The sequence below is a fragment of the Nomascus leucogenys genome, chromosome 7b (genome assembly GCF_006542625.1).
Source record: "Nomascus leucogenys isolate Asia chromosome 7b, Asia_NLE_v1, whole genome shotgun sequence".
NCBI lineage: Eukaryota > Metazoa > Chordata > Mammalia > Primates > Hylobatidae > Nomascus > Nomascus leucogenys.
Window position 1 is genome coordinate 39,827,438 of NC_044387.1, and position 23,484 is coordinate 39,850,921.

At 35.8% G+C, this 23,484-nt stretch overlaps 1 protein-coding gene across 2 annotated transcripts in view; it reads left to right on the forward strand.

Annotated features, from left to right (window-relative positions):
* PARP8 (poly(ADP-ribose) polymerase family member 8) overlaps positions 1-23,484 on the forward strand; it is a 185,068-nt gene that overhangs the window by 74,141 nt on the left and 87,443 nt on the right. For both annotated transcript variants that reach the window (XM_030815760.1, XM_012507863.2), the window contains one exon: positions 16,076-16,113. In XM_030815760.1, the coding sequence (XP_030671620.1) occupies positions 16,076-16,113 (38 nt within the window). The remainder of the gene's footprint in view (positions 1-16,075; positions 16,114-23,484) is intronic.

Genomic DNA, 23,484 nt, shown 5'->3' on the forward strand with positions numbered 1-23,484 from the left:
CAGTGATAAAAAGGCTTTTAACATTGAGCTCCATCTTCCTTTTTTATGGAGGTTTTATTTCAGATCCCATTTGGATGTTTATCTTCTTGTCGGTATATGTGAAATCTGTATTTTATTATGGATCTCCTTTTTGGGGGTAGGATGAGCATTGGGAAATCTGATGAAGGAGATTTTATCTTTTCCTTCTCTTCATGATTCCCCAGCCCTTTTCAGAAAAAGAAAGGGGAAAAGGAGAAGGAAAGGTTTGTGTGATGGTGTAGGAGTGTCCAGTTCTTCATTTGCTTTGGGCTTTCTCTGGAGGACTAAAGTCATGAGGATTAAAGTCATGATAATCATATATTTAGTCCTTCATGATAACAAAGGGCAGGATGTAGGTGAATGCTTTGCTGGAAAAGACATAATCATTTCAAACAAATTAATTTGTCAGTAATATATTTACTGGTGTATAAAATTGAGTCTCTTTTCCTTTTTTATGTCTTTAGAGCTATATAATTCTCATCTAAATTGCAGATGTCTCTGGGATGGCTAATATATATTTTCTATCTCAAATTGATTGATCAAATAAATATTTAGTGCTCTCTCTTGCTGTCTGCTTTTCCCTGAAGTCTATACCCTGAGAAATGTCTTCATTGACTTATCTGCAGCCAAAGGTATGTTTATTTTTAGAGATAGAGAAGTGAATTTTTCATGAGTTTTGGAGTTTTCTCATTTTCTTCAGTGAATTCATAGTGCCAAAATCAAGGAGGCCAAGACATGGATTTACTCTTTAACCTGCGGTGCCTAGAAAGGGAAGCTGAGACGGTGGAATATTTATGCCCATCCTAAAATTCAAATCATAACAATTAATATTAAAATATGCAGAATAATATATAGTTATAATATCTAGTAATAACATTACTATAATAGAAATTCATCGTGGGCAGTGTAGGGTATGTAGTGACTGGAATAACATTTTTGTAAGATAGATTGATGCTTGCTTCTCTTGTGTGTTAGTACTGTACTATAATAGGATTCTGGTGTACTTTTGTTTGGCTTCTGGGTGGCTCCCCAAACAGAACATATTTTAAACACATTCTCATGGCCTACAAATATTGACATTTCAAGACTTTGAAGTGCCCTTTGCTGCTTGTTCAGATTTTATAATCAATGTTGCAAATATCAAGTGTAATATTTTCATGATTTTGGGCTTGTTGAATTATAGATAAATGCACTTGAATGCTCTGCACATAATGTATACGTGGACAATGTGATTCCTTTGTTCTAATTTTACATTATATGGTACAATCAAATTCTCTTAGAATGATTTGTTTCATGCAGACACATCATAGGCCAAATTCTAACCCTTAAAATATTATATATGCTGAAAATCTGTTTCTGTGAGTGAAAGACAAGTTTATCCATCTCTCCTAAAATCAGACTTATAAACAGACTTAAGTTAATTGGATTCAGGTTGTTTATCTTTGATAAGACATAAAATACTTTTTATTCTGCCATTTTTAAGAGTCATTCAATGTCCCTGACAAGGGAGCTATAGATATATTTTGAACATCTCTTAGGATGCAACCTGCATAATATTGAGCATCTGGGACATAACAGTGAATAAGATACATAGAGAAATACGATCTAGTGGGAGAAAGAAGTATTAATCTGATATTCATCCAAATTACAACTAAGAAAAATTTTAGGTGGGGGTTGGTATAGGGCTCTATGAGGGGATTTAACCTTATCTAGGTCAAGTAGGGCAGTGGGGGTGGAAGCTGGGGGAGGGCTTAAGAAAGTAAAAATGTAAACTAATACCTGAAGGATGAGTAGGATCAAGCCAGGAGATCTAGGGGATTCCCCCCCCCTTTTATTAGTAAATGTATTCTCATTTCAAAGATGGAATTTATGTTTTGAATTAAATCTAGTGGTTTCCCCCTGTAAATATGTTTGATTACTATTAATAAAATTAATTCCCAAAAAATTAGAAAGAAAAGGAAGGCAAACACTGTCAACAATAACAACAATCAATGAACCTAGAAACCTCCCCCCACCCACCGAAAGCATACCCTGCAAAAAAAGTTAAAATTATAAATCCATACAGAGAGTAATTTGTGACACATTGATTTATGTCCTTAGAGACACTTTTCTGTGCATCTGTATGCATTTGAGTATGCATTGTTCTTAACAGAGATGGGGTTATAGCCTCATTAAGCCAGTTTTATATCTCTTTTAGTGGCTGCAGCATCTTTGTAATGGTGCAGCATCTTTGTAATGGATATGCTATTACTTAACCAATGCCTATTTGTGAACATTTTAGTTACCTCTAACTTTTCAAAACCCAGAAGTATTTTAAGCAAACTCTACTGTGTTTACAAAGTTGACCTAATCAGTTCAGCACCTAAATTAATCTGAAATAAGGAGACGTTTATTTATGGATTCCAAAGATTCTTTGCTTATGTTTGCATACTAAATAAAGATGGTTCAAATGAGCATTGGAGGTACAGGCATTTAACTTACTGAGATACATATTCTTTTTTTTTTTTTTTTTTTTAAGACGGAGTCTCGCTCTGCCGCCCAGGCTGGAGTGCAGTGGCGCAATCTCGGCTCACTGCAAGCTCCGCCTCCCGGCCTCACGCCATTCTCCTACCTCAGCCTCTCCGAGTAGCTGGGACTACAGGCGCCCACCATCACGCCCGGCTAATTTTTTTTTTGTATTTTTAGTAGAGACGGGGTTTCACTGTGGTCTCGATCTCTTGACCTCATGATCTGCCCGCCTCAGCCTCCCAAAGTGCTGGTGAGCCACCGCTCCTGGCCTGAGATACATATTCTTTAGCAGACAAAATTTATTTGTAATGCCATGAACAAGAATCACTTACATTATTACCAGTTTTCTGTAACTTATGCCCATCATTCCAATGGAAAAACACCCAAGATCTGTTTTGCCCATTTTCAAGGTTTTTACAGTTTTTCCTTTAGAGTTTCTCTCCTGTGATCATAAATAATTTCCAAAGGTAATTCTTCATCCAAAACCAACCAAACAAAAAACCTGCAGTGAGAGTATTCATTAACCATATAGGCTTCCTGGAGTTTGCAAATCTAGAACCATGATCTGTTGAGCAGCTACTGATCAAGGTAATAAAATTAACTTTTCCTCTGAAATTTTCATGAGAAAGATGGGATTTGACTTTAAAAAGTGCTTTCTTGAGGCTAGAAAAACAAAATGAAGAAACACTCTCCACCTGATTTTTATCTTCAGTACTTATGTATATAATTGGTGAATTTCTTTCTGGTTGAGGCTCTCAAAATTTGCTAAGACTCCCGTTTTGCCAGAAAGTGACCTTCCTCACCATCTATAAGTCTGGGAACCTATCAGCTAGTTCTTAGGCCAGTTTTCTTGGGAGGGGTGTGTAGGCATTTATTCTAAATATAAAGTCATTCCTTGTTCCTTAATAGTTGCTTGCTATTCCTGATTAAATGAAAATTATTTTAAATATGATACTCCAAGGATAGCCTTGGTTACCAAATAGAGTTATCCAATGACATTCTGGTAATAAAAGAAGCGAGATTCTTATTCAACCTGTGAAAATAACTATATTTGCCATGAGAATAAGGGCACTGATTAGGAGTTTCTGAATTCTGGAGTGATTAGTGAGAATCATATGCTGTTTTAAAATGTTTATTTTAGTTTAGAAAAGCAGTGTCCACAAAATTCAGAATTAAATATAGCTTAAAAAGAACTTCTTCATATATATGTTAGAAAATAGAATATTAAAACAGTATCGACAGTATCTAGACAAATAGCCACAATTAAATGTCCCTCACCGGTTATTTAAATCTTATGTAGTTCCTGTTTCATTGGATCTTGGGTCAACATTCTGTCTTCTGCTTCCATATGAAAAATCTACATTTAGAGCTTAGTTTGGGCATATATTCAAAATTGGCATTGTAATCATAACTGTCTTGTTAAACTGCCACCTTTACTTTGATAAAACCATACACACGGCTGTCTTAGATTTTTGTAACTGAGGCTTTTAGTTACATATTCATTGGCTTAAGAATGAGTTGCATTTGCTAACTAAATACTTACTAATCAAAATATGTCATCAAAATATGTCAGATTTAAGCACAGTGCCCTTATAATTCAAATAATTATACTTTACACAATCTCGTGAGAACAAAACATTTTCTGAAAGCTTCATGAATAGTGAAAGGCTAATAGATTTTAGGAACCACTTAGAAATACCATTCTGGAGTCTATAAAAGTATTACTATTGCCCTCTTTAGTTGCCGTTCTCCCAAAAGGCTGCATCCAAAAAGAAACAAGAAAAGCAGTGGGTAGGACTAGGGCTTTCCAAATGCAGCTTTACATACATATAGTATTTAAACAAAGTAATGAATCAGTGTCTGTGAAGGCCTGAAATAGCATGTAACCACTAGGGGAAAAATTGTTAAATCATGAAGAAAATGGCTTTATCTTCGGCGAGCAGAAAAAAACTAAAACCTGTGCGCTTGCAGTTTTTTCTTGTGTAATGTATAAATGTCTAATTTATTACAGTTGTTTTTAGGTCATGACCTAAAATTTATTCTATAAAATTTATGAATATTACTTGAAACGCTAAACAAATCACTAGTGTGTATTCACTACATTAAAATAATCAGGTAAAAATCATAAGATTAAATCAAAGCTATATGTTTGCATTCAGTTTTTAATGCAAATAGCTTATAGATGCTTGCATTGAAACATCTCAAGCACTTTAATAGGTCTGCCTAAAATTAGGATGATTTCAGTTGTAAGAAACAAAAATATTTGTTTTGGCTTAAACCAACGTTGTCTAATCTTTTGGCTTCCCTGGGCCACAGTGGAAGAAGAAGGATTGTTTTGTGCCACATATAAAATACACTAATGCTAAAGATAGCTGATAAGCTAAAAACAAAAAACAGAAAATAGCAAAAAAACCTCATAATGTTTTAAGAAAGTTTACGAATTTGTGTTGAGTTGCATTCAAAGCCATCCTGGATGCATGTGGGCCACGGCTTGGATGAGCTTGGCTTAAACAGTAAAAAGGATAGTTATTTGTTCATGTAATAAAAAATTTATTATTGATAATGAGACATAGGCTTAGTTTACATCAGGGCGCTCCCTCTGTCTCTGACATTTTCTAAGCTCCACATTTTTCTGTATCAAGCACATTCCTAGACCAGCTTGCTTCTGGGTGTGAGAAGGCTAACCAGCAGAGACCAGAGCTGTCTGCTTCCTCATTCACATCTAGGAGGAGCAAGAGACTTCCCACAGGTATTGAATCAAAATCCCAAGCTCTACTCTTAATGGAGCACCCTGAACCAACAACCATTGAGGCCAAAAGTATAGGACACAGGCTAGGTAACTCCTCTTTCCTTCCATTGCAGGGGGATCTGTTATCCTAATGGCTTATCCAGTCATTCAGTCTTCCTCTCCACCTGGGAGAAGGGACTCTCCTCATGAAAACCTTAGGGCTTCCATATGAAGAGGGAGAGGAAAGAGTGGAATGGATATTGAGGAGGCCTTTGGATGTCTATTACAGATTTATTCTGCTTTTACTCATTCCTTAATTTTTTTTGTGGGGGGGATGGGGGTGGGGAGGGAGTTGAGAAATCATTTTTGTTAATCATCTCCTCGCTACATAAGCTGCATTCTTCCATATGTATCTTCCTTGTAATCCTCTTCACAACACTAGGGGAGTAGATATTATCAATCCAAATAAGCAGAAAGGAGTTAGCCAATTTAATTTTCTGAGGTTTATATTGTAGTAAAGGCAAAATTTAATTCAAGCTTATCATATACTAAAGTCTGTGCCCTTTCTCCTGGTTGTAAAATAATTCTTATTTACACAATAATTTTGTAAGGAAGGTTATTCAGACTTGGAAGATCAATGGGTATATATATATATATATATATATATATATATATTTTTTTTTTTTTTTTTTTTTTTTGAGACAGAGTTTTTCTCTGTCGCCCAGGCTGGAGTGAGGTGGCATGATCTCGGATCTCGGCTCACTGCAACCTCCACCTCCCAGGTTCAAGCAATTCTCTGCCTCAGCCTCCCGAGTAGCTGGGATTACAGGCACCCGCCACCACAGCTGGCTAATTTCTTTGTATTTTTAGTAGAGACGGGGTTTCACCATCTTGGCCAGGCTGGTCTTGAAATCCTGACCTTGTGATCCACCCGTCTTGGCCTCCCAAAGTGCTGGGATTACAGGCGTGAGCTACTGTGCCTGGCTTGGGTTTATATATTTTTAGTAAGCATTCATTCTACATATATTTATAATGTTCCCACTATGTGCTAGGTAGATGGTAGGTGCTGGAAATACAACGGGAAGAAAACAGGTGACTTCTACTCTATGGATTTAGCAGGGGAAGCAAATATTAATAAGTCATGCAATCAGCCATATTTGCAAACTGTGTAACTGCTCCGTAGTAAGATCTGATCAAGTCTGGGAAAGGTCATCAAAGTTTTTTCTTAGGAGATGACATCTGAATTGAGAACTGAAGGATGAGACTGAGTTAACCAGGTCAAAAGGAGGAGGAGGGGAGAGAGAATTCCAGGCAGAGGGAACACAACATGCTCAAGAACTGAAAGGAGTCTTTTTTGTTGGAGCATAGAGAGAACACAGAACAGTGAGGCAAGACAAAGATGAGACGCGTAGATAGGGAAGGTCTTGCGGGGGCTTTAGGTGCTATTAAAATTGTGTTTGAGCATGGCATGGCAGCTCATGTCTGTAATCCCAGCATTTTAGGAGGTGCCTGAGGCCAAGAGTTTGGGACCAGCCTGGGCAACATACTGAGACCTCGTCTCTACACTAAATTTTTTTAAAACTTAGCCAGGCATGATGACTTGGGTCTGTAGTTCTAGCTACTTGGGAGGCTGAGGTGGGAGGATTACTTGTTCCCAGGAAGTCGAGGCTGCAGTGAACCGTGATCGCGCCACTGCTCTCCAGCCTGGGCGATAGAGTGAGACCTTTTCTCAAAAAAAAAGAAAAAAAAAAGATTACATATTTGATATTCCACAAGAAATTAACTTGGAAAGAACTTATTTTATTTGCCTTAAATATTTAAGATGCTGACGGTTGTATCATACTATCGAAGTTCTCTCTAAGTATTTATAGTGTTTGTTCCCTTTCCTTGACAAAGCCTTAATTCAGCTATAGAGTTATTCAGTCATATTTAGTTTTTCCCTCTTGGTATGCTGTGCAGATCATTTATAGCCTCTTTAAACTTTTTATGACCACTTAAAACTTGAACTTAGATATAAAACAGTGAAGGTAAAAACATCTACATGTTAGTGAATATTTATCAAAAGAATACTGAATTAGTTATAGTTACAAAGTGTTCAGTAAAGAAAAGCTCAGATATTAAACTTTCGGGATGCAATATGGAAATAATATTTATACAATTAATTTAATCAAGGTGTTAGTGTTTGATGACTTGACATGCTCTATCTACTATTCATATTTTATTGGCATTGTATTTTTGTCCTTTTATTTGTAGTCATGAGTAAAGAAAAAGAGAGAAGCACAGCTTTATTTAAATATGTTGTTGTCTTTTGCATGGAACTAAGGTGGTGTAAAAAACCATTTTTCTCACTTGCTTTTTAAAATATCATTAATAAAGCATGCATCAATGTGACTAATCAATGTCACTAATCAATGTCAGACTTAGTTCTCTCATGTTCCTCCCTGTTGAGAAAATAGCTTACTTAGAAATCCAAACATTTAACTTACAGTGTAATATTTAAGCATAGAAGTTGCTGACTTAGCCACTTCCCTAAAAATCAAACAAAGAAAAACATTACTTTTGATCCTGTTACTTCACTTACTGAAAGTATAACTTAAAAAATTACAAAATAAGTTTCGAAAATAGGAAAATATATTATTGAGAAACTGACTTAATGTTTGTTGGGCAAGAGTCTTCATCCTTTTACCTTAGGAAAGGGTAATACGTAATTTATTTCATAGGTGAGAAAGATGTGTTTCTTTTCTTTTCTTTTTTTTTTTTTTTTGAGGTGGAATTTCATTCTTGTTGCCCAGGCTGGGTGCAATAGTGTGATCTCAGCTCACTGCAACCTCCGCCTCCCGGGTTCAAGTGATTCTCCTGCCTCAGCCTTCTAGTAGCTGACATTACAGGTGCACACAACCACGCCTGGCTAATTTTTTCTGTTTTTAGTAGAGACAGGGTTTTGCCATATTGGCCAGGCTGGTCTCGAACTCTAGAACTCAGGTGATCCGCCCGCCTTGGCCTCCCAAAGTGCCGGGATTACAGACGTGAGCCACCGCCCCTGTCTGCGTTTTATTTTCTAGAATGAGAACTTACTGTTCTTGTCTTCATGTTGAGTGGTTCCGAAGAAGGGAGGGGGCAGATATTGTGTGCAGTAGTTCATATAATCCTATTTTTGGCAATTTGGCTTAAAAACAAATACATTTATTTATTTTAAATAATGCTACCATTAATATCTTTGTGGCTAGTTTTTTTTTCCCCACTCACATAGTTACATATGTTTGATAGATTTCAAATTGTGAAATTGTTAGATTAAATTAATAGAACAAAGCCCCAAATGGAGTGTGGGTTTATGAGTTCTGTGCAGCAAGTAGATGGATTAATCTTAGATTGCAAGGACAGATAGTTCCTTCTTCCTGGGTACAAGGAGAGGAGTATGAGCTTGTGGGTGGTGGGTGGGAGACAGAATAGAGGGAATGCCTTGAGGAAGTAACCATATGATAATCTCTCTTAATGTGGAAAGAAAGCATTTTGATGAGTGAAAGGGTAGGTTGTTATAGGGTGTTGGAAAGCTGTGAAAATTTGCAAAAACAACTAAGAAGAAAAAGTAAGGGGGTTTATGAAGAATGGGTTTCTCAGGTTACTGAGCAGAGTTGTTAATAGATGATACTGGGAACTACGTGTCTGTAGGGCACCAGGCCCCTTAGTTTCATAGTCCTTTCCAGCAGCATTCAGAGCCCAGGTCCAGGAGCTGAGCATGGCAAATAGGACCTAATCTGCAGTTTGGAGCTGGTAGGATCAGGTAGTCTGCAGGGGCAAGGTAGGGGCTGCACATTGAAGGAGTTGAAGATGCTGTGGAGAGAGCAGTTAGGTATCTAAAATCATGGGAAGATGAAAATGAAGCTCAGAGGGACTGGTAAAGACACAAAGAGTGAATGCATTGTTTAAGGATGTTAGAAGTAGGAGGAAAGGAGTGAGAGCTGGAAAATTATAAAATCGTGGTTAGAAAGTGGGACATGGGGGTTTGAGATTTTAGAAGGGGAGCCATTCACTCCAAATCAAGCTTCAAGGTATAGCCATTTGGAGATTTGGTGAGCTAGAGGTAAGAGAAACGAGGCCATGGAACTACATGCAGCTTAACGTTGTCCAAATGGATGGGAGTGATGTCAAAATTTTTGGTAAAGAGGAAAAGAAGGTCCTAGAGCTCCCCAACCCTGGATGAATGACAAAAAGATTGTAGCTCATAGTGGTGAAGAATGAGGATGCTGTAGCTGATTGACCTGCACAATTTGAAAATGTTTTTGGAGGGTGAAATGATGATGAACATGAAAGTGAATGTTTTGGGAACTGAATGGCATTAAAGTAGCAATGGTGAGCTTCTAGCATGCCCCAAATTACCTTCTAGCTTGAGACACTAGAATTGGGTCTGGAGGTGGGTAGTGGGACAGCATCTCTTTCACTCTGCAGCGTTTGAAAAGTAAGGAAGACAGAATTAATAGGTGCTGTAGTGAATTTTCTTCTAGAAAGCGCCAGTATGTCTGAGGGTGAGATGTGGTCTCAGGTTTCAACTGCTGACTTGCAAGTGAACAAAGACTGAGACCTAACCAGGCACGATGGCTCACATCTGTAATCCCAGAGCTTTGGGAGGCTTGAGGCCATTGCATTCCAGCCTAGGTGACAAAGTGAAACCTTGTCTCCAAAACACAAATAAATAAATAAATAAAATTAAAAATTAATTGATTAAATAAAATTGAGCTCTGTACTCCTAAGCATCTTAGCTAGGGTAGAGGATTGTTTGTCACGTGCAATTTTTTGTTTCTGCCTTTTGCTTTTTCTTATTTAAATTCTTAAAGTGTGATCTAACTGGAACGGATAAATGACACGAGGATGTAGTTTATTGGATAAATTGTTTTAAATATTAGTGGGTAAGTAAAAAGGTAATGTGCAATAAAATACTGGTTTTTACTTGTTCTGTCAAAACCTCTGGGTGTTGTTGAAAAAGCATGAACTGAGGATCCAGGAGTTTTACGTTACAGGTGGCAGTTATGGGCCCTGCTTGTAAAATCAGATAATGAATTGATGCATCGAAAAAGTCTTTTAAGTCTAAAATTCTTTCATGTTCAAGCCTAAGTTCCAATCTTTATTACATAAGAACTACCATCTTCCACTGCTTTTGAAAGACTCTTCTTAGATCCATGAACTTGGGAGTTCAGACCAAACTCTATCTGTTCTCAGCTCATTGCAGACATTTCAGAAGGAAAAGGATGGTAATGGAGTGTAGATACAAGAATGACCTTATTAAATGGTTTCAATTATAGGACTAAACAAATATATGAACAGAATACAGGATTAGGTAGATATGAACAACTGACAGCTGCTCTGGGAACTCCTTTAGAAGTTGTTGGCTATTGGGAGATGTCTTTGGTTGGGCTAGATGCTTTTTCCTCTGAGGAAAAAGAGGTGAAAGTAACCATTTTGTTAGAAAATTATTGAGGTGCAATAAAATAATTTTTAGATTCTGGTTTCAAAGTTGTGACTTTAAGAACCATGCATCACACTTGTTCATATAATATATACCAAACACATATTTGACTGACCTGAGTTTCTCTGGCAAAGCACCTCAATGTAATTAATTGTTAAGTTAGCATATCCCAAAATTCTGAAGGCTTTTTTTTTCTCTGAATAGGAATTCAGAGCTTGCTCCAGGGATATGAGGACAAAAGATGAGTATGACTTTTAAAAGGAATTCAGAACTTGCTCTAGATTTTGCTTTCTTCTCATGTCCACCTTCTTTCACTTACGCTTCTTGACATATTTTCTGCCTGCTACATGGTATTTATTACGTACAGCACGTACTAACAGTATTCTGCAATCTACTTAAGCTTTGCTCTTTCCACATCTTTTTGGTACTACCCATTAGATCCTTGAGCCAATCATCCATGTCTGTTTGTACTAGATTGTTTCCCTTAGAACTCTGTAAGCCACAGAGTGAAACTGATTAGGATTTTACAGTCCTGGTGATTTTCCTTCTGGTATACCACTGAGAAAATGCTGTCGCACAAGGGGCTGATGAATCATTTTGCAGGATTTCTGTTTGCTATTTTCTATTTGAAAAATTAGGTATGTTCACGAACATGGGAATGTTTCCTAATATCATGAGGACAATACGACCATAAAATAAAATAATCAGTGTTGGTTTGGGTCTCAGATAAATGTAATATATTGTACTTTTTAGCAAATTGAGATCCCCAGAGAACACTCATTCATGTAAATTTCACTCCTATAAATTTTAATTGCTTGTACTGGAAGCTGACTAAAATTACTCAGCACCTGCTGTTATGTGTCTGGCATTGTCCTGGGGTCCTTGCACCTGTTAAGTCATTAAATCATCACAGCAGGCTCTTAAGGTAGATATGGATTCTTCCATTTTACTAAACAGAGATTGAGTCTGTGAGTGTTTAACTTTTCTTACGCCTCCCAGCTAGTAAGCCTCAAAGCTGCATTGGACTTCTATTTGTCTGTCTTGAACTACAACAGGCCCTCTAACTGAAGGTAGACAAAGGAATGAATTAAGGCCTCGTTTTGGATTCAGACATTGATTTAGATGAAAAATGAAGCCAGTTGCCACTGGTTGAGATGGTAGGCTGTTGGGAATTAATTCAGCTTAGTACTGAGTATAATCTCTGGCATTGTATAATCTCTGGCATTGCCAAGCTTCTGTCACATAGCACTGCCAGATCAGAAGGGTGCCTTGATCATCAGTTTTATTTCTACATAGTACCATTCGACAGTATAAAGGAATGGATCACAGGAAAATGAATTCATATGGGGTCATAGTGTACATTTCCCCCAGCTTGTTTGAGGCACCATTGTCATGGATATTTTATTTTCTAATGTTTGGCATGTTGATTCAGGGCCATGATTTCCAAAGCTGCTCTATTGGCTGTGGTCCAGCATCTGCCATTTGTTCCTGCATTCTTATTCCCAATACATACGTTTTCACTGATATTTGCTCATATTTTACTACTAATCTTAATCTGATCTCTCTTCAGTCTATCCTAAATATTAGCTATCAGAGTACATTGTTCAAAATACTAATCTACCTGGAAATACTATTATGCTTCATACTCTCTGATTCCATTTATATATTATTCTTGAAATGATAAAAAATTTAGAGCTAGGGAACTGGTTAGTGGCTGTTGGACTTAAGGATGCTTAGGTGAAGGGAGATGGATATGTCTCTAAAAAAGGTAGCACAAGGGAAATTTTTGTGTGATCAAATAATTCTGTATTTTGTTTGCTGTAATGGGTATGTGATGCACATGTGATAAAATAACATAGAACTATACTCAAACTTTGCACTAATGTCAATTTCTAGGATTTGGTATTCTACTGTAGGTACATAACATGTAAGCAATGGAGGAAACTGGGTAATATACATGACACTTTTGTACAGTTTTTTCAACTTTATGTGAGTCTATATTATATAAAAAGTAAAAAAAAATACTACTGTGCTTTAAAATGTTCAAGTTCCTTTGTCTGTCATATTTATGTATCATATTCTCTGGTTCCCTCTAAATTAACCATCCAAAGGTGTTGCTTCTGATACATATATTTTTTTCTGTTTAAATCTTACTTGGCGTTAACACAATGTTTGGCTCATACCAGGTTACCAAAAAGTGCTCCTTGAATTAATACTGGGATTAATGGTTTTAATCCCAGTGCTTTAGAAGGCTGAGGCAGGAAGATCACTTGAGGCCAGATGTTTGAGACCAGCCTGGGCAATATAGCGAGACCCCTGTCTCTATCAAAAATAAAATAAATTAGCTGTATGTGGTGGTGCAAATCTGTTGTCCAATCTACCCAGGAGGCTGCAGGGGGCAGTTGCTTGACCCCAGGAGTTTGAGGTTACAGTGAGCTATGATTATGCCATTGTACTCCAGCCTGGGCAACAGAGCAAGACCTCATCTCTAAAAAAAATTATTTTTAAATTGAAAAAATTTGCTCTATGAAATAAAAATGTATCAAACTTGGTCTGATTACTAATCATACTTCTTTTCTACTCATCTACTTATTCAGTTGTGGTTTTTTTTTTTTTTTTTTTTTTGTCTCTGCCTAATCTCTTTCCAAGGACTGAGCAGCGTGCCAGGGATTTGACTGGTGGAGTTGGGAACTCTTTTCAAGGACTTAGGACTCAAATGTCATAAGGGCAAGATAAGCCAGGGAACCCAGAGTATAAGCTATGCTGACTCATGTTCATCCATTCATTCAAATTTATTGAGATTTGTGTTATAGCTCAGTATATGATCTATCTTGATATTCTGCAGTTATAGTGTTCTATGAAAATCAGTTTCAAATATTCTGTGTCTTTAATTTTTTTTTCTTTTTGGTCTGGTTCTGTTAATTACTCAAATTATGATTGTTGAGTTGTTCATTTTTCCTCTATTTCTGTCAGGTTTTGCTTCATATATTATGAAGCTTTGTTATTAGGTACATACACATTTATGATTGGTATGCCTTCTTCCTGATGAACTGACACATTTATCATTACGAATGATCTCTTTATATCTTTAGTCCTCAGTCTTCTGATGCTTATTGTTTGCACGGTATATCTTTTCCATTCTTTACTTTAAATCTGTATGTGTCACTATATTTAATATGGATTTCTTAAAGATAGCATAGACCTTGCTTTTTTATCTATTCTGGTAATCTTTTCCTTTTATTCAGTGTGTCTTATTCCATTAACATTCAATGCAGTTATTGATATGATTAGATTCAGGCTCTATTTACTTTTTGTTTTCTATTTGTTCCTTCTGTTTTTTGTTCCTCCTTTCTTGCTTTCTTTTGGATTAAATGATCCAAAATGATTTTTAGAATTATTGTGTAATATATCTGTTAGCTTTTTAAGCAGTTTGTGTGTGTGTATGTGTACATGCTATAGGGATATTTCCTTAACTTTTCTGATAGTTATTATTTAGGGTTAATATATCATTTTACATCATATGTAAGGATTTTGCAACTTCATTTTACATAATATGCAAGGACCTTCCAACTGTTTAAGACCATCCTACCCCTCCCTGTTACAATGCTGTAATCATATGTATGTGAAGTGCTATAATTTTACTTTTTAACAGTCAAATGTATTTTTAAAACATTAAAAAAAATAGTGTTTTATATTTACTGTTTTCGGTCCTTTTCATTCTTTTGACTTTCCGTCTGGTATTATTCATCCAGAAGAGCTTAGTTTAGGACTTCTTATACTGCAGGTCTGCTGGGGACCAATTTTCCAATTTTCTTTTATCTGAAAGTTGTTTTATTTTTCGTTTGTTTTTGGTGGATACGTGTATATAATATATGGGCTGAATAGAGAATTCTGGCTGGACAATTGTCTCTTCCCCTCCCCAAAAGTCAACATTGGTTCTTATCACTGTTTCCTTGTGTGTAATGTGTCGTTTTATTTTTCTCTGACTTCTTTTAGAATGTTTCCTTACATTTGGTTTTAAGCAGTTTGACTGCATGTACCTGAGTGTAATTGCTTTGTGCTTTCCTGTTTCAGATTTTCTGAGCTGCTTTATTCAACACATCTTTGTCTTTCACTCAAATTGGGAAATTTTCAGCTCTTCTTGATATTTTCTGCATCTTTCTTCAGCCTTCTAAAACTCTAATATACAAATGTTTGCTCTTTTGCTAGTGCCCCATAAGTCCCTGATAGTCAGTTTTTGTTTGTTTCTGTCTTCTTCAGATTGGTTTTTCCTTTACATCCTTAAGTATACTTATGATAACTGTTTTAACATTATGGTGGGCTAACTTGGACCTTCTTTTCTCTTGAAAATAGGTTACATTTTTCTATTTGTACTATATTAAGTGATTTCTGATTATATTGGATTCACCCTGTGAATGATGCTTTGAGTAGATTCTGTCTTCTGTATGTTCCTTTAAAGATAATTAGTTTTTTTTGTCTTAACAGGCAGATAATTGGCTGAACGCAAATTAAAATTTGACCTTTCTGTGGCAGGTGGCAGCTTCACAGATGCAGTCAGATAGCGAATGTTAAACATGGGCTGTGTGTCATGCACCAAAGTAAATGATGACACTGCAAATATAAATAGACGTAGATCTTAACCCCATAGGGCTTGCTATCTAGTTGACAGAGATAGAAAAATGAACAGATAAATATGTTCAATTTTCATATGTCATATGAGATAAGTACATAGAGGCAGCGGGGTTACTGAGAAGGGAGTTGTGCAATTGTTAAAATATAATTTAAAAATTATTTTGAAACAACTCAATCCTTATGAAAATAGAAAAAAGTTTATATATACATGTGTGTGTGTGCATGATGAACGATTGATAATATTACTTATACTTCCATTATATTTTGTTAATACTTTTAGAAAAAAATCAACATTATCAAAAGTACTTCATATTTTGGGGAAACTATTAAAAATGTTTAAATTCTTGGGTGCTGTACTAAATAAGATAAATACTTTCTTGGTAAGAAAAGATGATTTGATGAAATCTGAGCAAAGAAAACAAATGATCATGTAATAGGAAAAATAGACCTTGCTGAAATAAAAGACCTGTCTATACTAAAAGAAATATCCCTGCTGGAAGAAAGATATTTCAAAACTACTAGACTAAGACCTATTTAGACTAATGGAAAGTATGTTTTAAAAACCTGTAAGTTTCTTATGGCGGATATAAAAGTGGTTTTCTAATCTGTTTTGGAAGTTTCCTGTTTATACTTATATCGTATAACTGAATGGGTAACATGGGTTTGGTTTGTCTTTTATAAAAGCCTACCTTAGCAGTAACTTGAGCCTTTTTGTTTTGTTTTAACAGTGTATCCTACTCAGTACATGTATCTGAAGATTACCCAGGTATGCTTTTCTCGTTTTATTACAGATATTCATATCAGGGTTCCTTTGAATATTTTTTTCTTCTGGAGATGTAAAACGCATATAAATATATCGAGTGGTGAAACATTGGTAGAGGAAGCCTTAAAGCTATAGAAGAATTCTGCTTCCCACAGAATTCTTAAAGCTATAGAAGAATTCTGCTTACATGTACTGTAAGAAGTACATGTCTTACTCTGAGACACAGTGCAGAATCAAAATAATTTCCCAATGAAAAATTCTTTAAAGATCCCTGTGATAGTTCCAGCCTGTACATTTACATCATTACAATTAAAATAAAGAGATCAATGGCCTAATTGTTAGTTTTGAACATCATTTGGCCTTTCATAATGTAAAAATAATAGGTAACACTTATTTGTTTCAGTCAGTTTTCTAAGTGTGTGTGTGTATCTATTTTTTCTTTTTAGTATTAAAAAATAGTAATTAGTTCATAGTTTGGCATGGAGATAATGTGAAACTTACTTGTTTAGCATTTAAGTATTTTCTGCGGCAGTTTGCATTAAGCATTTAACCATTTTATAAGATCGTTACATTTGAAAATACTTTCTTAAATCACAAACTTCCTTACAATTATTTTGCTATGCTCTCCATATGTTTTAAGCATAGTATTCTATAAAACTATTGTACAGTTATACAATGAAGTTATTCATTAAGGCTATGCCTATTTTTAATAGTAATACAAAAAGTGTTCTAGAGAAATTTTACTGGAAGAACCCATACAAGAAGTATTTATAAGAAAAATACTTTTTGTAGATGGTTGTGCAGTCAGCCGTGTCTGATAGTGTAGCATGTTTTTAATGCTGTTTGCCAAGTATGTTATGAAAATAAAAGCCCCACTATTTATTGTAAATATAAAAATTAATGTGCTTTTCATCTGAGGCAGATCATAGAGATGTCAGCCATGAGAGGTACAGGACTTTAAGTCAAGGTAATAGAAATAATAGTACAAATTAAAGCCCAAGTTGAAGACACTAAGTGAATTAATCTGTAGCACAGGATGTGTGGTAGAAGATGCCTTCAGTAAATCAATTGGGCCAAGTGTTTAGCTCCCTCTTGTGGCCAAGAGGTATTACTTGGGCTTTTTTTCACTTTACGGGAGCCCCACCTGGAAATGCCAATATACAAACACTGAAATTCTAAAAAAAAGTATTGATTATCATTTGTGCTCTTTTTACTGAATTCTCTAACTGGAGCAAGTTTGCAATGAATTTTCAATATAACTTCATTTCCAAAAGGAAGGAGTGTAAGTATATATATTTAATCTGTTTGGTGAAAGTAGGTTGTTACACTGCAATAAAATAATGATCACAGAAGACAGAGATTAGTGCATTCTGGTTTAAATACTGGGGCAGAATTTTCAGTTGGCTGATGTAACCAGTGTATCAAAATACACTGTCCAGTGCACAGTATACCAAGTATTTGCACATACATAATTTCATTTGATTCTCAATGCCAGTCTGTATGAAAGGCAGAACAGGGCAGTTTATAAGTAAATTCATACTTAGAGAAGTGTGCTGAGAGATGGTAAGTATGAAATAACATTTTCCTAAAACATGTAGTTTGGTGATAAAATCAAGTCTGTAATTCAGTTCTGATTCCCGTTGCCTCTGGGGAAGTAGTGTTAGTATTTTTATGGAGCTTTCTTCACAGTGAACATTAATATAATAATGTTTTCCTGTTATTAAATTTTAATCCACATTTATTTGTACTAAGAGTTGTTGGTTAATATGCTTGACTTTTTAGGTAGACATCTTGTTTTATAACTTACGTGTTTATTCTTCCTTTCCAACATTTATACCTGTTCTTATTGGCACTGGAATAATTTTTAATAATAGATATGAAAGTTGGCAGCTTTGTCCCTTTTCTCAAAATTAGTGAGCATGCTTCCAGTTGTTTTCAGAAAGGAAATTACTCTTTTTCTCATTTACCAAGCTTTTTTTAAAAAAATGAATATTAAATCTTTATCAAACTATTGTTTGGCATCTGTTGAGGTGTCATATATACTTTTTCCTTTAAACAATAAAGTAGCAAATTATATTAGCAAATAACTCAATGTTGATCTATGAGAATTATGTGTTTTGTCATATACTTTAATATTAAAGACCTTAAGTTGCTGAAGGAATTAAACAACTCTGAGCATTTACTAGAACTTGCAAACAAATCTGTCTGAGCTTTTTAGGGATGGTTCTGGGGCAGTTGTCTTATTTTTCTGTCGTGATTATTATCTCTTCTGTTTTCCTATTTCTTAGTCATTTTAAAATATGTCTTCTTAATGAAAGTTTCTATGTTGGTGAAATGTCCAAATTTTTTAGCAAAAGTATAGTATTTGGTCCGTAATTGTAAAAATCTTCCATGCCTCTGGTTATTTCTCCTGGCCCATTTTTATTGTTCATATTTGTTCTTGTTCTTCCCTCTGCTGGTTTGTCTTCCAAATAGTTTGCCCATTTAAAAGATTCTTTCAAACAAATAGCTCTCTTTAATGTTGCATTCAATTTCTAAATGCAGTAATCTCGATACTACATTTATGAATTCCTCCTAATAATATACCTTAGGCTTTCCCTCCGCCTACTTTTCTTGGATTATTTGGATCAGTTATTAAGTAATCATCTAAGTTTGAACATATGAAATTTTCTTTGCTCTATGAAAATATATCAGTATTATCCTCCAAAGTCAAGATTACATCATTCTAGCTTATGTCCCTAGGAACAGATTTGTCCTTTTATAATTGTGATCTATTAATTAACTTGTGCCATCTATTGAAATTTATTTCATAGTTTTAGTGAAATGAAAATTTAGAGGGCCTTTGTTGAGTCAGCATACATAATAGCATGTATATAAATGAAATACTAAATGATATGTTGACTGTTCATGATTAAGTGAAGAAATAGAGAGGCCTTCTGATTTACTTGTACTTCTTTGTGGATTTTATACTGAAGACAGTTTTTTTTTAATGTCAGAGAATGAATTACACAATAGTTGTGTATATTACAAGTCACAGGTTGGCTCTGCTATAATGGCAGAGTTCTTTAATTTTCTCTTTCCACTTTTAATTAGGAAGGCTTACCTACTGTTGGGAGTGGACTGTCTTATCCCTAGTAGAGGAATGAAGGGATACTTTCTGGATCCTCTAGCACCTGTGAGTCCAAAGAGTCTTGACCTACATGATATACTTGAGCATTAGGTATAGCTTGTGAATAAACCTCTTAAGTGAGAATTAGAATCCTATACAGTCTATATCAAATTATAGCCCCAAAAACATATTGTTTTTATACCTAATAAGCATTTATATTTTATAAGGTATTGCAACTTTTTAGTGACAATACTTTCCGTATTTAAAAAAGCACATGGTATAGTGACAAAGCATTGATTTTTGGATTCAGGCAGATTCAAGTTTTACCACTCACTAGTATATAGTTAGTTAATAGTATTTAATTTCTCTGAGCCTTAGTTTCCTAGTATTTAAAATAGGGATAATAATTGACTGCTGTAGGGGATGAGGTGAAATTATGTAGAAAATTCAGCAAAAATATCCAGAATGTAACATGAAATCAATATAATTATTTTTTAGAGTTATAATTATTATTTATCTTAAGTTACATCAGTGAGGGATGGAATGACTTGACTTAAATGATGCTGTATTTGGAGCAGAATAAAAGCAACAGTTTAAGAAATACTTTTCCACAATTCTATTCATCTCTCCCCAAGTCCCAAGTGTTCATGAAAGTTCTGGTAATGCTTTGCATAGTGTTAAAGAAGTGAAGAGAAAATATGTTGCTGTTAACAGCTTTAACAAAGATCTGTAGGTCCTCTATAAAACATACACATTAAAAATCTAACTGTCCTCAGAGGTTTTCAGAAAAAAAAAAAAAAAAAAAAAAAAAAAAAGGGAGCTTAGAAGTCAAGACGGAGAATTCCAGTGAAGGAATTTGAGTTTGAAAACATTCATATATGTATGTATATGTATATATATATATATACACACACACATACATACATATATTTTATTATACTTTAAGTTCTAGGGTACATGTGCACAACGTGCAGGTTCGTTACATATGTATGCATGTGCCATGTTGGTGTGCTGCACCCATTACCTCGTCATTTAGCATTAGGTATATCTCCTAATGCTGTCCCTCCCCGCTCCCCCTCTACCCCACAACAGGCCCCAGTGTGTGATGTTCCCCTTCCTGTGTCCAAGTGTTCTCATTGTTCAATTCCCACCTATGTGTAAGAACATGTGGTGTTTGTTTTTTTGTCCTTGCGATAGTTTGCTGAGAATGATGGTTTCCAGCTTCATCCATGTCCCTGCAAAGGACATGAACTCATCATTGTTACGGCTACATAGTATTCCATGGTGTATATGTGCCACATTTTCTTAATCCAGTCTATCATTGATGGACATTTGGGTTGGTTCCAAGTCTTTGCTATTGTGAATAGTGCCACAATAAACATACGTATGCATGTGTCTTTATAGCAGCATGATTTATAATCCTTTGGGTATATACCCAGTAATGGGATGGCTGGGTCAGGTGGTATTTCTAGTTCTAGATCCCTGAGGAATTGCCACACTATCTTCCACAGTGGTTGAATTAGTTTACAGTCCCACCGACAGTGTAAAAGTGTTCCTGTTTCTCCACATCCTCTGCAGCACTTGATGTTTCCTGACTTTTTAATGATCGCCATTCTAACTGGTGTGAGATGGTATCTCATTGTGGTTTTGATTTGCATTTCTCTGATGACCAGTGATGATGAGCATTTTTTCATGTGTTTTTTGGCTGCATAAATGTCTTCTTTTGAGAAGTGTCTGTTCATATCCTTTGCCCATTTGTTGATGGGGTTGTTTTTTTCTTGTAAATTTGTTTGAGTTCTTTGTAGATTCTGAATATTAGCCCTTTGTCAGATGAGTAGATTGCAAACACTTTCTCCCATTCTGTAGGTTGCCTGTTCACTCTGATGGTAGTTTCTTTTGCTGTGCAGTAGCTCTTTAGTTTAATTAGATCCCATTTGTCAATTTTGGGTTTTGTTGCCATTGCTTTTGGTGTTTTAGACATGAAGTCCTTGCCCATGCCTATGTCCTGAATGGTATTGCCTAGGTTTTCTTCTATGGTTTTTATGGTGTTAGGTCTAACATGTAAGTCTTTAATCCATCTTGAATTAATTTTTGCATAAGGTGTAAGGAAGGGATCCATTCTACATATGGCTAGCCAGTTTTCCCAGCACCATTTGTTAAATAGGGAATCCTTTCCCCATTTTTCATTTTTGTCAGGTTTGTCAAAGATCAGATGGTTGTAGATGTGTGGTATTATTTCTGAGGGCTCTGTTCTGTTCCATTGGTCTATATCTCTGTTTTGGTACCAGTACCATACTGTTTTGGTTGCTGTAGCCTTGTAGTATAGTTTGAAGTCAGGTAGTCTTGATGCCTCCAGCTTTGTGCTTTTTGCTTAGGATTGACTTGGCAATGCGGGTTCTTTTTTGGTTCCATATGAACTTTAAAGTAGTTTTTTCCAATTCTGTGAAGAAAGTCATTGATAGCTTGATGGGGATGGCATTGAATCTATAAACTACCTTGGGCAGTATGGCTATTTTCACGATATTGATTCTTCCTATCCACGAGCATGGAATGTTCTTCCGTTTGTTTGTATCCTCTTTTATTTTGTTCCGCAGTGGTTTGTAGTTCTCCCTGAAGAGGTCCTTCACATCCCTTGTAAGTTGGATTCCTAGGTATTTTATTCTCTTTGAAGCAATTGTGAATGGGAGTTCACTCATGATTTGGCTCTGTGTTTGTCTGTTATTGGTGTATAAGAATGCTTGTGATTTTTGGCCAGGCGCGGTGGCTCAAGCCTGTAATCCCAGCACTTTGGGAGGCCGAGGAGGGTGGATCACGAGGTCAGGAGATCGAGACCATCCTGGCTAACACGGTGAAACCCCGTCTCTACTAAAAATACAAAAAATTAGCCGGGCGTGGTGGCGGGCGCCTGTAATCCCAGCTACTCAGGAGGCTGAGGCAGGAGAATGGCATGAACCCGGGAGGCGGAGCTTGCAGTGAGCCGAGATCGCACCAGTGCACTCCAGCCTGGGGGACAGAGAAAGACTCCGTCTCAAAAAAAAAAAAAAAAACAAAGAATGCTTGTGATTTTTGCACATTGATTTTGTATCCTGAGACTTTGCTGAAGTTGCTTATCAGCTTAAGGAGATTTTAGGCTGAGATGATGGGGTTTTCTAGATATACAATCATGTCATCTTCAAACAGGGGCAATTTGACTTCCTCTTTTCCTAATTGAATACCCTTTATTTCTTTCTCCTGCTTGATTGCCCTGGCCAGAACTTCCAATGCTATGTTGAATAGGAGTGGTGAGAGAGGGCATCCCTGTCTTGTGCCAGTTTTCAAAGGGAATGCTTCCAGTTTTTGGCCATTCAGTATGATATTGGCTGTGGGTTTGTCATAAATAGCTCTTATTATTTTGAGATACATCCCATTCTTATTCTGTCACTGACTCATTCTGTTACTTTAAGTCCTTTCTTTAACCCTTTTTACGCTCCTCATTCTCCTCTAAACAAATATGTTATTTTTACAAATATCAAAATAATTTGAGGAAGATTTAGAAGTAATTAAGCAACAACAAAGAGCCAACAGAATGGATTCATACAGATGGGGTGATCATCAAAGATCATGATGAAACCTCTCATTTTATAGCTAAAACTGTGGCTTAGGCTAAAGGAGATCAATAGCTAGTTGGCAGTAATGTCTAGATTTTTCTAAATCTTAAAATATTTAATTGTCAAATAAAGATTGAATATATTCAAGGTATACAACATGATTATTTGATATATGTATACATGTGTAGTGATTGCCACGATCAAATTAATTAACATATCCATCACCACCCATGTTATACATTAGGCCCCAGAACTTGTTCATTTTATAGCTTTAACTGAAAGTTTGTACCCTTTAGCTAACATCTCGCTGTGTCCCCCAAACCCTGGCCACCATTGTTCTTATTCTCTGCTTATACTAGTTGAACTTATTTAGATTCCATATAGAAGTGAAATCATGCAGTATTTATCTTTCTGTGTTGTCTGGCTTATTTCACTTGGCATAACGTCCTCCATGTTCATCCATGTTGTTTCAGATGGCAGGATTTCATTCTTTTTCAGTTGCTGAATGTAATATTCTGTTGTATGTGTGTACCTCAGTTTCTTTATGCAACCATCCATTGATGAACACTTAAGTTGTTTCCACTTCTTAGCTATTGTGAATAATGCCACAATGAACATGGTGGTGGAGATACCGCTTCAAGATACTGGTTCCATTTCCTCTGGATCTCAAAAGGATTG